The sequence below is a fragment of the Anabrus simplex genome, chromosome 11, assembly GCF_040414725.1.
Source record: "Anabrus simplex isolate iqAnaSimp1 chromosome 11, ASM4041472v1, whole genome shotgun sequence".
NCBI classification, from domain to species: domain Eukaryota; kingdom Metazoa; phylum Arthropoda; class Insecta; order Orthoptera; family Tettigoniidae; genus Anabrus; species Anabrus simplex.
Window position 1 is genome coordinate 60,023,144 of NC_090275.1, and position 16,174 is coordinate 60,039,317.

The 16,174-nt window shown below is 42.5% G+C and overlaps 2 protein-coding genes across 3 annotated transcripts in view; one reads left to right on the top strand and one right to left on the bottom strand.

The window, feature by feature from the left end:
- The window catches only part of LOC136883266 (delta-like protein 1), a 192,803-nt gene that overhangs the window by 11,398 nt on the left and 165,231 nt on the right, over positions 1-16,174 (top strand). Inside the window, exon 2 of the mRNA XM_067155477.2 lies at positions 4,655-4,890. Within this exon, the coding sequence (XP_067011578.2) occupies positions 4,655-4,890 (236 nt within the window). The remainder of the gene's footprint in view (positions 1-4,654; positions 4,891-16,174) is intronic.
- Positions 8,541-16,174, bottom strand: part of LOC136883552 (dehydrogenase/reductase SDR family member 11) — a 37,237-nt gene continuing 29,603 nt past the window's right edge. For both annotated transcript variants that reach the window (XM_068229668.1, XM_067155929.2), the window contains 2 exons: positions 9,886-10,038; positions 8,541-8,668 (listed from right to left, as the gene is read on the bottom strand). In XM_068229668.1, the coding sequence (XP_068085769.1) occupies positions 8,627-8,668; positions 9,886-10,038 (195 nt within the window). In that variant the 3' untranslated portion in view covers positions 8,541-8,626. The remainder of the gene's footprint in view (positions 8,669-9,885; positions 10,039-16,174) is intronic.

The following is a 16,174-nucleotide window of genomic DNA, read 5'->3' on the forward strand; positions in this document are numbered from 1 at the left end:
AAGTAAAAACTATTGATCTATTATTTATAGGAGTTGATAAATTATTTTTATTATCCTAGTTAAAAACTGAAATTTTCTGTAAACTTTCAGTACTCTTCAAGCTGGTCTCCATGAACTCATCAAGATATCTGATTACATTTACTTACACAAGCAGATCCATATAGTGTCTAAGAGACTACCAAGTTTCAAATACATTGATATGGTAGTTTCTAAGAAAGAGGTACACAAAATTTTTAAAAAATATGACGGAAAATCCGAAAAGAATATCTTACTGGTAGCTGGTATCTAATGTCATTCAGCGTGCAGAGTTATGTTTAAACCTAATTTTTTGCGCCAAATATTATAAGTTCACATCAATAATTGTTACACCAAATCCTTTAGGAAAGATCGAAGATTTTTGTAAAGGTCAAAAACGGAAATTGACGTTTTTGAGCCTATCACACTTCCCGGTTCCCTTAAGTCCTGCTTCGCTAGGGAGCGTGACCTGTCCGACCGCTTGGCGCTCGACAGTCTGACCGAACGCACCACATTCGGTCCGACTGATTCATAATCGCATTCACTACGGTGGAACGAGAACCTGAGAGGAAGCAATATGGATTACTAAATTAAGCAAGAATGAAGAGTGACGTATGGGAATACTTCTTACCAGTGTGTAGAGCCATACATTTGGCTACTGCGCAGCATGCGCAGAAACATAAATTTGTCTACTGCGCAGCATGCGTTAAAACCATGATCTTGGTTACTGCCCAGTATGCGCAGAACAGTTAATCGGTCTACGGCGCAGCATGCGAATGGTCAACATGCAGGATATGTGCTATGTAAATGTTGTACCTCCTTATTGATCATTGCATCTACTATCTCACATATGAAACACACGTGTATAAAGTGCGGCTGAATACAGTATTCATATGATATCAAACAAATCATTATACAGAAGTGCGTCAAAATGTGTGCAACAGATTTCCGTCCCTTTACGGTTGTTTCGGGAATAGGTTCTTAGATCTGTGTCAAAAACTAGTTACTGTTGGCGCAGACCATGGACGAATAAACTAAAACAACTTATTAAAAGATCGCCTTTCTGATGACGTTGTCCTTGCATAGTAGAGAAATAACACCACAGAATATCCAAGACTTGCTTTGCTAGCGAAGAAAATATTGTATGTTCCAGGCTCCAATGTGGCAAGTGAAAAAAATTCAGTTTAGCTTGTAACTTAATTAGTGTCAAAAGGAGCTCGCTTAAAGAAGATATAGTAAATTAGGCTCTCTTGTTTTTCTCTGAACTAAAACGGACAACACAATAATGATGAATGTTTGTGACGATGTGAAGGACAGTACAAGTTAATGTTCAGTGTCTACTAATGACAATTTTGATACAGGGAACATGCAATAGTACTTCATGATGATCACCATCCTTCTCTGAGGAGACGACAGCAGAAGTAGTAGAAAAGAAGGAGGTCTAAATTTCTAGGGTACACCCTATGACATATTTGCTTCGTCACCAACTTTATTGAGAGAAAAGAGGGCGACAAAGACAAAGAACACAGTAACTTCAAGCAGTGCCGGCCGGTGATTATACCATTGGTGGTGCCAGAAAATTCAAAATTTTTAAGAATATCTTTCAAAGTTACAAGTACAGACAGTGCATATTTACCTTTGCTATCTCTCTCTTTTGAGCCCAAGCCTTCGTAAGGGTGTAATGGCATCACGTGATCTGCCCCCAGGAGTATCTGCTTTGGGCATGGTGACTTGCTTGCTGTAAGCTCATCCTGGTCAAGCTCTTGATCTGGTCCATTCATCGTAACGGCGCACGTCCTCTAGGTCTTCGGCCGTCAACTTTTCCCTCTATGAGAAGTATTTCCATTGCAACCTGTCTTCTGGCAATTTGACCAAAATATCTGAGTTGTTTTTGACTGATAAGGGCCGACAGTCTTGTTCTGATCCGAGCTGATGCTGGATCGATTCATTGGTACGGCGTACTGCCCATGGTATTCGTAGTAATCTCCTATAGCACCACTTTTCTAGAGCATAAATTCTGCGGTGATCCGCCATATTCATCGTCCAAGTTTCTGCTGCATAGGTCGCGATAGGGAACATTAGAGTTCGAATGAGGGTGAGCTTTGTCTTAGAAGTGATGGGACCGAGCTCGATAGCTGCAGTCGCTTAAGAGCGGCCAGTATCCAGTATTCGGGAAATTGTAGGTTCGAACACCACTGTCGGCAGCCCTGCAAATGGTTTTCCGTGGTTTTCCATTTTCACACCAGGCAAATGCTGGGGCTGTACCTTAATTAAGGCCACGGCCGCTTCCTTCCACTTCCTAGCCCATTCCTGTCCCGTCGTCGCCATAAGACCTATCTGTGTCGGTGCGACGTAAAGCAACTAGCAAAAAAGAAAAAAAAAAAGAAAAAAGAAGTGATGGAGGTGTCCTTCCAAATGCGAGTAAGTTTTGCTCTTGAATTTCTCGCAATCTCAATGCGCTTACGGATCTCAGGTTCATAGTCTCCGGTATTTGTGAAAATAGATCTCAGATACTCGAAGCGATTAACAGCCTCATAATCAGTAATTCTTGATTTTTCAGGTCTGTTGTTATTAAAACGATCTACAATCATCGCTTTGGTATTTTTGTTGTTGATTTCAAGACCATATTCTCTGCTTCGCTCGTCTAACCTTCCGTATGATGGTTTATAGTTTATGATGATCTGTTGAAATTATCACAGTGTCATCCACATATCTGAGAATGCTAATTTTCCTGCCACCAACTGTGATGCCATCATTCCAGTCCTCGAGAATCTCCCTCGTAATGTACTCATTGTATACATTAAATAGGAGGGGCGGGGGGGGGGAGAGAATGCAACTTTGTGGCACTCCAGCAGTAGTAGAAAGACCTTTGCTATACGTTACATGAAATTATCTATTGAAGCGAATTTAGAAATTTAGAATCTAATATAAATATTTACTTTCATCCACATGCAGTTTTCTTAATATTTCTGTTTTAAGAAAATTATTGATCAAATATACAACCTCTCAGAGAAAAGAATTTTTAGCCATTAATAGGTTAGAATGGAAACTTATTGAACCAAGGCGCAAGTGTATACTAGCCCGCACAATGGCTCTGCAGTGAGAATTGCATAAATATTAGCGATTTGAACTATCCGAACCCCTAAAATTTATGCAAGTCAACCTACATGACTGTAGAGCGGCCAGATCACACTTGCGCATTTTTCAAATACGTTTGCATTCTAGCATATTAGTGGCTAAACATACTTTCACTGTTAATTATGAAGAAAACATACGTAGGGCCTACACACCAAAAGTATTTGTTCGAAAACCTTGAACAGCATTTTCATTAGATAATCTTATCATATGTAGCAACGCACATTAAAACTGCAGGGTCTATATTTTTGCATTTGGTCTTATTTACGTCCTTCAAAAATCCGGCTATCTCTGCTGGGGGTGAACCTATGATCTTGGAGGCCTGAACTCAGTCACTAATCCACTGAGAGGGGACCCAGTGAGGTGGGACTACGCGACTGGTAGAGTTTTTCTGCTTAGACTGTTCGAGCATAGATGTTAAATATCAAAGCAGTCTGTATTGATCTGCATTTAAAGCTGTCGCCCGTTTGACATATTCCCTATCATTTATTTACCTACTCTTTGTCCGGATCCTTGGCTGAGTGGCCAGCGTAGTAGCCCTCGGTTCAGAGGGCTCCGGATTTGACTCCCGGCCAGGTCGTCGATTTTAACCTTAAATGGTTAAATGGGTATTTGTACTCTCCCCAACATTTCTGCACTTCACACAGCACACAAAACACAATCTTCTTCCTCCAAAACGCGCAGTTTCCATGCAAAACAGATGACGCCCACCGTCGTTGGAGGGTCTGCCTTACAAAGGATGAACCATGTTGTAGTTGTAATATTGAAAAATGAGTTCTGACAGTTATTAGAGGAAGGTCTGTTTATTGCCTGCCTGGTTGCCATGGAAACGCTGGCGGACCCACTGCGGTTGCCATGGAAATAAGCCTGCTGGCCGGCTAGTGCTGCTTGGAGTTGCCAAACCTCTCACTTCTGAGTTCCATATAACAGAACACAGCGGTATGAACGAACGAACAGGTGAGTTGGAAGCGAGGGGAAGGAGAAACGAACGCAAGAATGTGGCAACACCGTGCAATGCTTCTCCTACCAACCCTAGATGTCAGAATACTTCTTTCAATATTACGGGTATAGTAACACCCATACTCAATTATTATATACCTTGTAGTTTAATGAAGCTGGATATCTATCAAACATCTCCATTGATACATTATTCCAATCCCTAATTCCTCTTTATACAAAATAGTATTTCCCCAATTTGTCCTCTTGAATTCCAACTTTATATTATGATATTTCCTACTTTTAAAATCTCCACTCAAATTTATTGGTTCCTCTAATATTATTCCAAGCCATCTCTCCACTGAAAGCTCGAAACATTCTAGTGAGTTACCTTTTTCCCAAGACTTCCCAGCCAGGAGTTTGCTATATTTTCGTAACACTATTCCTTTGTTGGAAATCACGCAGAACAAAACTTACTGTTTTCCTTTGGATCTTTTTCCAGTTCTCGTATGAAGTAATCCTTTCACTACAACTACGCTCTTACCAGTGACTTATTTTTTCTTTGCAGTTGGTGGAACTGTGGATTTGGATAATCTTGCCTGGAACAGTACTAAATTCTGGACCATTGATTCGTCAACGCCAGAAGAGTATTTTCCAGTCGATGAGGGCTTCATCGAGATGCCAAAAACACCGAGTCCCAAACGAAAGGAGCGATCCATAATGGATGAAAATTTTCTAATTGAAGAAATGGAGAGAGAAATGCAGGATTTCTACAAATGTGCTCATGGAAGATCAAAGAGAGAGGTAAAAGACTTCGGTGGTACTATAGATCGAGTCATCAGGGATGTGTTGGGAGATCTATTGGCGTTTGATGGTAGTGGAGAAGGCAGTGGATATGGTGTATACAGTGTTGATGGTGACCTTTTGAATGAAAATTTTCCTTTACATTGATTAGACAGCAAAGGTTGTTCCAAACATCGATTTCAGGCTTGCTCAATAAATCATCTGAATAATAAGCAATGGAATAGATTTAGAGAAGTGTGCATGCCATATGATCCTTAGTCTCATACTGATCAAAATTGTTATTATTCTTTGCTACCTCCTTCACTATCCCTAATATATTCTCCCCATGAGACAACTTGAAACATTCTGTGTAGTGAGAAAATATCGTTAGGCTTATAACGGTGCCCGATAAAATGCCCCGTTTTCTGTTAATTTCCTGGAAACATTCTCTTCGGAGAGCTATTCCTCAGGGGAAATGTCGGATTTGGTCGTGAATATTCAGACAATGGGAACTCAGCGTCAACAAACGTCTATTAATTGAAATAGGCAGCATTATAACATGTATATTTCTTCAAATGGAATAAGTGTACATTAATGCTCTTTTCGCATACCTCTGATTGCCTGGATGTAAGAAATTCCTCGAAGGTGTTTTTATGACATTTATTCTTAAATTCATTCCTCATAAACAAGTGATTCAGATATTCAAGTGAGTGGTAGTCAGTTCGTTAGACATCTGGAGAAAGTGGCAGATGACGAAAGGTCTAATAGTGTAAGTTGGATAGTTTATGGACTTGTCACATGGGCTTAGGAAGATAGGCCTTTTATTAATGATATTTGTTCGTGCCGTTAACCTTTGCAGATCTTTTGCCACTACTTTCATCATATGATAGGAGCCTGCGTGTAAGTGTAATTGCGGAAGTGTTGAGTGTTGAATGTGAGGAAAGGAACATTAAGGACGAGAAATACACCCAGTCCCCAGGCGAGGGATATTAACCATTTACAATTAAAACCCCCTGACTGGGCCGGGAATTTAACCAGGGGCCGTCGGGTGGCAGGCGTTGACGCTAGGCTAGTTTTATTCCTTTATGACTCTACAAGTAATTCTTCTTCTTATTGTACTAGCGCTTTTCCCCATAATTCTGGGGCTGCGGTTGCGAACTATGTACACATGTTATTTTGGCCCTGTTTTACGACCGGATGCCCTTCCTGATGCCAAACCTGTGTGGAGGGATGTAATCACTATTGCGTGTTTCTGTGGTGGTTGGCAGTGTGGTGTGTTGTCTGAATTTGAAGACATACACAAACACCCAGATGAATTAATCATACGCGGTTAAAATCCCCGACCCGGTCGGGAATCGAGCCCAGTATCCTCTGAATCGAAGGCCTCAACGCTTACGATTCAGCAAGAAGTCGGACAAAAAACTAAATACATTTTCATTAAATATGGTTGTACTCTATTGCAAATATAACCGTTTGTTAAAGAACGGTTCGTTGCCGGAGAATGGTTATAGAACTGATGTAATAAAACATAATTATTTAAGCTTTCATAAATATAATTTATATACGATTAATAATATGACTATAGGACCCGCGAATGCCACGGCCAACCTCACTCCGCCACGTGCCTGTATGAGCGTGTGTATATCATTGAGCTACTTTTCAAGTCTTCAGAGTACTGTTCCACAAACAGGATGCATACACACTGTACAAGACAGTGAGCTTCTATCACTCAGATTCACCCCTTTTTCTGTACTTCTCACCTGAATCTGTCCTTTGTTCATAGCTTATGGAATTTATTACAGATCAATAAGATATTTGCTCATCAAGGGGCTTGTATGACGTACAAATATCAAGGAGGTTCTGCCAACATTAGATAAGGAAAAAACACTATTGGAAATTAGATACATCGCCACGATTCCATATTCTCGATTGTACATACATATTGTTGAAAATGCACAGTCTGTTTCCAGTCATTTGACCGGGTCAGGAATGGAATGAATTAAGTCCCCATTTAGCGGCGAGGAGAGGAGATGTGACGGCTGCCGAAGACTGTCGCACTCCTCTGGGGCAATGATTAATGACTGACAGATGAAATGAAATGATACTGGATAGTGTTGCTGGAATGAAAGATGGCAGGGAAAACTGGAGTACCCAGAGAAAAAACCTGTTCCGCTTCCACTTTGTCCAACATAAATCTCACATGGAGTGACCGGGATTTGAACCAGAAAGTCCAGTGGCGAGAGGCCGGCGCGCTGCCGTCTGAGCCACGAAGGTTCTACAAACATATTGTTTCGCCATTGAAAACCGCTATGTGATGTTGTTGTGGGAGAAATATTGACCCGCATTACATATATCAGGTTGCCCGTCAGCACCGTTCTTTCTACTTATAATTGTCCCGCATTCACTAATGATGAACGGGATGCATAATGACTGATTTTCACAGGGGTATTGCTGCCTGTAGGTAAGTTACGTCAGAATACGAAGGGATAACAATCGTACAGCCACTCGCTGCATGTTCCTGAGCGCTACCCGTCAATTGTGCCCCCTTGAGTTAGCAATCTCGTTTTCGAACGCTCAGTTGTACTACAGTAGCTGTCACCACATCGACATAGCTGGTCTGTTCAACAACGACGAATGCACAGGCATAATTTTAATCTATGTATAATTATGTAGAATATGGTCGTAATGCAGCCGAAGTTCACAGACGGTATACGCAGACGTTTCCAAATAGCCGCCTGCGTTTTATATTCCTGTATTTCAAGAGTGCAATGTCTTAAGGTGTATAAATTAATGAGTTATTAAACTTTATTTTCTGCATGTTTGGCGTGTTTACAAATGCACCCTGTTACAAATGAAATGGCGTACCGCTTTTAGTGCCGGGAGTATCCGCGGAGATGTTCGGCTCTCCAGGTGCAGGTCTTTTGATTTAACGCCCGTAGGCGACCTGTGCGTCCTGATGAGGATGAAATGATGATGGAGACGACATATACACCCTGCCATTGTCCCAGCGATATTGACCAATGACGACTACAATTTCAGACCCTGCGAGGAATCGAACCCGGAGCCCTGTGACCAAAGGCCAGCAAGATAACCATTTAGCCATGGAGCCGGACACTCTGTTACAGAACGTGTGTAGTAAAATGACTGCTATATATTTCACATCTGAAATACAGCACTTTCTAGCGCTCCTTTGTGTATCAGCGATTAGGCATCCCGTTCATCATTGGTGCATGTGGAACACTTATAAGTAGAAAGTACGGCTGTGGTGGGCCACCTCGTAATTAAAAGCGAGTTTTCTTTGACTGTACCTCACCGACCAAATTTCTAAGCTGAAATATTTCATATAGCGGTTTTCTCAGGGGCAAAGGCAATATCTTATTTACATCGGTAATATGATTTGACGTTGACATATTTCTATTAAAATTCCTTGACATTCGTTCATGCAATGAATCGCATGATTATGGTCTAAATTTGAGAAAATCGTTTTTCTTCTCTATATTTTCATTTTCTTTGTCACTCACCATCTACAAACGAAAATGTTCTTTTGGGCAATATCATATTTTCAAGATGAAGCATGTGCGTTTCTGTGCTAACCTGTTGTTGACTAGGTGTATGGGGAGAAAATAATTTATTTAATGAATTAGTCTTTCAGTAACAAGAAAGAAAGTACATTTCACGTGTAATAATTTCTTTATTTTACATTTAAGCACTTGTAAACTCGACTCCTGTTACCAGATGCTCCGAGGACTGCTTTTCGTCATTGTTGCGATCCTTGTGGCTTGATGAGAATATCATGTACCTGGAAAAGGGACAATCTAGTCTTATTTCATGGAATAACGGAAATACATACCTGTTCCTTGCAATTGTGCCGAAGTATTTCAGAAATGTATCAAATGTTACATTCTAATAAAAAAGTATGGAACTCTGATTCAAGATATTACACCTCACCAGGTGTATGCATAAGTTTTTCCGGTTTCACTAAGAGATGTCGCCAGCAAACAGTACTCAGCGTATGAAATTAACACATACGTCAGATTGTTCGTCTGATATTAGCCTACCAACACACACAACTTGAGTTCGCCAAACACGAGCGTCTGTGTTTTATTGTTCAGTGATCATGTCGACGTTTGTGCCTGAAAAAGAGCATCTGCGGTACGCATTGCTTTTCTTCCTTAATCAAAAGAAAAAGACTGTGCAAAGTCATCATTTGTTGGTGGAAAAATATGGTGAACACACTCCATCGATTAGAACATATGAGACATGGTTTCTACAATTTAAATGTGGTGATTTCAATGTGTAACACCATGCTTTGTGTCTGGTGGGACCAGAATGGTATTGTGTATTATGAACTCTTGAAGCCCGAAGAAATCGTACAGAATGTACAGAATTATCGTCAACAAATGATTACTTTAAATCACGCATTGATCGAAAGACGATCGGAATAGGCCAGAAGACATGGCAAAGTGATTTTTTTTACATGACAATACGCCGCCTCACACAGCAAAACCAGTGAAAGATACCTTGAAATCACTTGGATGGGACAACCTTCCGCACCCGCCGTACTCCCCAACCTGGCGCCATCTAACTATCACCTCTTCGCATCAATGGAGTACGCACTCGCAGAGCAGCACTTAAGCAATTTTGAGGAAGTTGGAAAAAGGCTCGAAGAATAGTTTGCCGCAAAAGACAAGCAGTTTTTTTGACATGGTATTCATAACTTACCTGAAAGATGGGCGAAGTGTGTAGGAGCCGATGGACAATATTCTGAATAAACAAAAAATGAATTTCCCTTGAAAATAACGTGTTTTCTTTGCCACAAAACCCGGCAAAAACTTATGCATACACGCACGGCCAACTCGCCCGGTCTAGGGGTTCTAATTGGCCGCGCCTCGAATGTTTCTGCAAGTCTCAGAGCAGGACTGTTGTCCGGACTAGAGTTTCCTTGTTTATCACTTCAATTGTAACCTATAAAACCTTAAATATCCCGGTTCTAGATGTAAATTAATGTAAACTTACCTGCACATGAGGCGGTTGCTCTAAGATGTACTGAACGGCGCCCGCAATGTCTGCAGGTAGAAGGTATGGGCTAGTCTGGTACATCTCTCGATAAGATCTCTTGCCCAGTGCGGTGAGCAGGAAGTCTGACTTGACTAATCCAGGGCTGATGGCCTGCAAACCGCCACGAAACAGTCGTGAAATTTAGCTCATTTCTCTCAAAGAATCATCATCATCATCATCATCATCTGTTTACCCTCCAGGTTCGGGTTTTCCCTCGGACTTAGCGAGGGATCCCACCTCTACCACCTCAAGGGCAGTGTCCTGGAGCTTCAGACTCCTGGTCGGGGGATACAACTGGGGAGTATGACCAGTACCTCGCCCAGGCGGCCTCACCTGCTATGCTGAACAGGGGCCTTGTGGAGGGATGGGAAGTTTGGAAGGGATAGGCAAGGAAAAGGGAAGGAAGCGGCCGTGGCCTTAAGTTAGGTACCATCCCGGCATTCGCCTGGAGGAGAAGTGGGAAACCACGGAAAACCACTTCCAGGATGGCTGAGGTGGGAATCGAACCCACCGCTACTCAGTTGACCTCCCGAGGCTGAGTGGACCCCGTTCCAGCCCTCGTACCACTTTTCAAATTCCGTGGCAGAGCCGGGAATCGAACCCGGGCCTCCGGGGGTGGCAGCTAATCACGCTAACCACTACACCACAGAGGCGGACTCTCTCAAAGAATTATAGGACATAACTAGGTTACGTATAAGGAGAATCGAGAACATTTCTCCAGGGAAAGCGAACCAGAACAACAGTAATTACTAGACTCCGTATTTCTAGTCAGTAGTAGGTAAGAATGCAAACTAATTTGGTTAGTAGTAAGTGTCATCCAGCTCGCTCTTGTCTAATGTAGTGAGAGTAGCATAAATTCGAGGGGTTCTGATATACTTAACCCCTAATGTTTATGCAAATCTCATAGCATAACCGTAGTGCATAATAGAGACATTTGTTACTCTCCTAAACTTCCAGGTTCTAGTAATTACATAGAAGTAAAATAAGATAGTAAAAATAAGTCACAGGGCCTCATGGAGGAGCTGTGCTTAAAAGCTTCCACTGCTAGAGCCTAAGAAGCCAAGTAGGATAAAGTGGTTAGTCACTTGCCCCCCATCTTTATCCCCAGGAATTAATTTTCTTTTCTAATGTAGGTCGACAAGGCAATATGCCTATTCGGAATTAGAAGCATTAACTTCTTTTTGAACTTCCAGAAGAGGATTTGAACCTCTATCCTTCCTGGTGAATCAGGAATGCATTTACCATCCCGGCTAGGCAGCCTCTCAGTGCTACCGGGCATCAGTAGTTGGACTCGGAAGGCTCGGTGTGGACATAGGTATACCTGGCTGGCAGTATCATAATATAATATAGCCTTACCTAGAAGGGCTGGACTATGTAGCTCAGTCGGTAGAGCAATGGCCTCCTGAGCTGAAGCTCGCAGGTTCAATCCTACTTCAGTGCGGTGATATTTTGAAGGTGCTCAAATATGTCAGCCTTGTATCGGTAGCTTTACCGCCACGCAACATAACTCCTTCTTCTTCTTATTTATCTGTTTACCCTCCAGGGTCTATTACCTCGGACTCAGTGAGGGATCGCACCTATACTGCATCAAGGGCAGTGTCCTGGAGCTTCAGACTCTAGGTCGGGGGATACAACTGGGGAGGATGACCAGCCTCACCTGTTATGCTGAACAGGGGCCTTGCTGGGGGATGGAAAGATTAGAAGGGATAGACAAGGAAGAGGGAAGGAAGCAGCCGTGGCCTTAAGTTAGGTACCATCCCGGCATTTGCCTGGGGGAGAAGTGGGAAACCACGGAAAACCACTTCCAGGATGGCTGAGGTGGAAATCTAACCCACCTCTACTCAGTTGACCTCCCGAGGCTAGTGGACCCCGTTCCAACCCGCGTACCAGTTTTCAAATTTCGTGGCAGAGCCGGGAATCGAACCCGGGCCTCCGGGGGTGGCAGCTAATCACACTAACCACTACAACATAACTTCTGCGAGACAATATTCTGGCCTCTCAACGTCTCCAAAAACCGTAAAAAAGTATTCGCACTCGTACATTGTCTCCACTGCACGGAAAGAGGTATAATCATTGATATGTTTTTTGGCGTACAAGACGAGAGAAAGAGTACAGATTCTTTGGTTGTTCCCCTCTTAGTAGCCTCTTACGACACGCAGGGGGTACAGATAATGCATCCTTCGAATTCCACTCGCGAGGGAGATAAAGAGCTCCGATAAATCGACATAAAAATAAAAATAAGGCTCATGAATTGTGAGAAATGAAAGACATTGTATACTTCACGTATATATTAAATATTATTATTGTACTGGTTGGTACAACTAGACGTCGCACTTTTGAATTTTCCGCCTTAAAGTACCTCTGTACTGGAGAAACCCTGAACTTTAAAAACTGACCTAACTCTACTGTTTATCAGAAGATGTCACTGTGTGTTTTTGATTTGCTTTTGTTTTTCTTTGATCAAGAAGTGTGGACATCCTCTAACAGATGTCTCTACTAAAAAACTATGGTAATGCACTCTGGTGCAATGGAATGAACTTTCTTGAAGAAATTTTGTATTCATAAGTTTTGTCTTTACATAATTTTGTTCTGTCATTTGTGGGTTGGCAATATTAACACTTTCTTTCCGCCTGTTTTGAATGTCGCCAATCAGGAATTTCTGTACTTAATTTTCCACCAATAAGGTGTTTCTTCCTCGCGTTGTGTGTAACTTTTGCGGTCAACCAATAAAATTTGAGTGGGTGTGTCTATTCCTTCCTGAAAAGTCTTAAATTTTCCACGAGGGTGTGAAAACTGCTGATTTTCTGGTCTCCTGGCCACTTCAGTAACATCTAGCTTAGTGTGTGGATATGTAGCAGGGGGCGGGAAGCGCCCCGTTCTTCAGGCAGCAGTTCTTCATCAAGGTAATGGCCTTTTAACATCTTTATTTCTTGCTAGCTCAGCAGTTTAACTCTCGGGGAAGGTTCGAAACCTTTAATATGTAAACTATTAAACATGTAAACCCTTTTTCCTGGTAAACTTCAGTTTTCTTGAACTTTAATTCGGGGATAGAGAGTGCTTTACCCTCTCGAGCTCCCCTTCATATGAAACTGAGGTGACTACGTTTTCGTGACCGTTTCTTCTCTTCCTTAATGTATTAAAGTTTCTCATACGGGTCACCTCCCTAGCTTGGGATTAGCCCCTGTGTATCGGCCTAGAGCAACTTAGGTTTTAAAATGTATATTTAGGAGTGCAAGTTCACGCCTCCAGTCCTTTCTGTACTTTGGGCCAGTAACTTAACCTGATGTTTTTTTTTTTCGATGCGAAGGCCCTGTAGGTTGGGTACATGATACCCCTGTTTCTTTGTAAGTGTGCCTTGAGGGCAGTTAGGAGTAGATTTTGTTGTGGCCTTTGATAGGCTTGTAAGATTGAGAGCGGGTCAGCTCTTTTTGGTATTTTGCGAGGTGCCTCGCGGAGGCGTGACATTTCGATTGCGGGGAGCCAGGGCTCCATGTAATGAGGGGCGTTCTGCCCTTTGGCATTTTGTGGTTGTGAGCTGAGAGCTCAGACTTTGGGGCTCGTAGCCCAGAATTTGTAAAGTTGCATTGTACCTGATTGTTCTTTGTTATTTCACCTAGTGAGAATTGCTAACCGTTGTTAAGTTTGGAAAATATAACCTTTGTTGAAAATTTAATTCATCTTTCGAACTTGTAGTTAGACCCATTCCAGCCCACACCTTCTTTCACCTCTGACTTCCACGGATAACTCCGTAACAATTATTATTATTATTATTATTATTATTATTATTATTATTATTATTATTAGCCAGACCTGTGATGTAGAAGTAGCGTGCCTGTCTCTTATTCCAAGGCCCCGGGTTCATTTTTCGGCCAGTTCAAGGATTTTAGATCTGGAGTGAGGAGTAGAGCGGGGTTCACATGATGAGGTTTTCTGAAGATCTTAGTTACAGGAAGAAATCGCACAGTGAGAAGACGACGCTGGAGGTGAGCCTGCAAGGAGCTACACCACCTCAAGATGAGGACACGATTTTACTTTTATCTTAAGAACCTTCAAGTTGGGGGATTTGTGGTAGGAGTCAGGGGCACAATTACTTCGTTCTTTGTGGATTTCGACGCATTACAGTCTGGCTGCAGCGTTAAATGGTTAGCATAATAATTCAAGGGATCCCACGTTCGATTCCAAGCTGGGTATTGGATTTTAACCTTCATTGGTTAATTCCGATAGCTTGGGGGCCCCGTCTTCATAGTCACGTAGGTCGCCTGAACTGCGTCAACTCGAAAGACGTCCACCAGGCCTTCACGACAGCCACACGTCATTAAGTGCATCCAAACAAAAACAAAACCAAACCCCACGGTACTTAACGCCCTTGAAAGGGCTGTGGGCTGCCCAGAGACCGCTGCTCAGCCCGAAGGTCTGCAAATTACGAAGGGCCGTGTGGTCAGCACGACGCATCCTCTCGGCCGTTATTCTGGGCTTTCGAGACCGGAGCCGTCATCTCAACGTCAGATAGCTCCTCAATTCTAATCACATAGGCTGAGCGGACCTCGAACCAGCCCTCAGGTCGAGAGAAAAATCCCTGACGTGGCCGGGAATCGAACCCGGGGCCTCCGGACGAGAGGCAGCCACGCTACCCCTACACTACGGGCCGGCCTGAAATGCGTCACAAATAAAAAAACCCATTATTCTTTCATATTTCATCCCTTTGTTGTAGCAGATGTAGGTAATTCATTTATAAATTTGTCTTAGTATTATGTATCGTTGTGGTCACCTGCATTTTCAGGTATATTGAATTAAGAATGAAATGGACCGACGATAATGAGGCCACTCAAATTATAACCAATTCCTATTATCCATTCCGATGATTCCTTATGGATAATAGAACTGTGGTATTTAAATACAGCACCAGAAAGTCGTGACGTATGGTAATCAGCGGAGCCTTTACGCTTACTTTTACCTTTACCAAACCAAAGAAAAACCCCATGGTGCAACAGCCCCGAAGGTCCATGGCTTACCAAGCGACCGCTGCTCAGCCCGAAGGCCTGCAGATTACAGGGTGTCATGTGGTCAGCACGACGGATCCTCTCGGCCGTTATTCTTGGCTTTCTAGACCGGGTCCGCCATCTCACCGTCAGATAGCTCCTCAATGGTAATCACCTAGGCTGAATGGACCTCGAACCAGCCCTCACATGCAGGTAAAAATCCCTGACCTGGCCTGGAATCGAACCAGGGACCTCCGTATAAGAGGCAACCACGCTACCCCTACACCGCGAGGTCGGCTTTACCTTCACCAGTGACCTGTATTTAGAGCTGTCACCCGGTGACAGATTCTCTATGAATTGTTTAACGAGTATTTTCTTAAATAATTTTAAGGAATCTGGAAATTTATTAAACATCTGCCCTTGTAAATTATTCCAAACTCTAATTCCTTTTCCTATGAACGAATACTTGCCCCAATTCTTGTTCTCCACAATCCTAAGGTTGGTGGGTAACATGCATGTCTTCCAAGCGTTTCAGTTCTTTGGCCAGGAGGTTCAAGTGGCAATAGATGTGCTTGCCTTTAATGTTGTCTATAAATTGCACTCTAGGTCTTCCTTTGGTCATTTTATCTTCCAATTTTCCTTCAAACAGGGTGGTGCACCTGTTTAAGGTTTCAGTCAAGGTACGTGTCACATTTGCTCTTTTGAGAACGTTCTCGTTTCGGACCCTAACAGTCCAAGATATTCTTAATAGTCGACGCCAGTACCACATCTCAAAGGCCTTGAGTTTCAGCACTTCACTTTTCGCGGGGTCCGTGTTTCTGAGCCATAGCTTACAACACACCATACAAAACTTTTCCCGAATTGTTTTTGTAACTACATGCAGATGGTCTTAGATGTTAGTAGACTTCTATTTTCTTGAGAAAGCTCCCTACGGCTTTGCAGTCCGGGCGTTTAATTCTCTCGTACACTTTCCACAAGATCTTATGAGACTTCCTAGATATTTGAATTCCTTTACCTGATCTAGTTTTCCTCCATCCATCAACACATTTCCAATTTGGCAGTTATTCCTTGTACATGTCATTATCTTGGTCTTCTTTTTGTTTATTATCGTGCCACACCTCACCTCTCCTTTAACAATTCGTTCATGTGGTTTATATCATCTGCACCAGTTAGTCCTCTTGAATTCCAAGTTTATCTTCATATTATGATCTATCCTACTTTTTGTAAAACTTCATTCAAGCTCATCCATCTACAAATGTCATTCAACG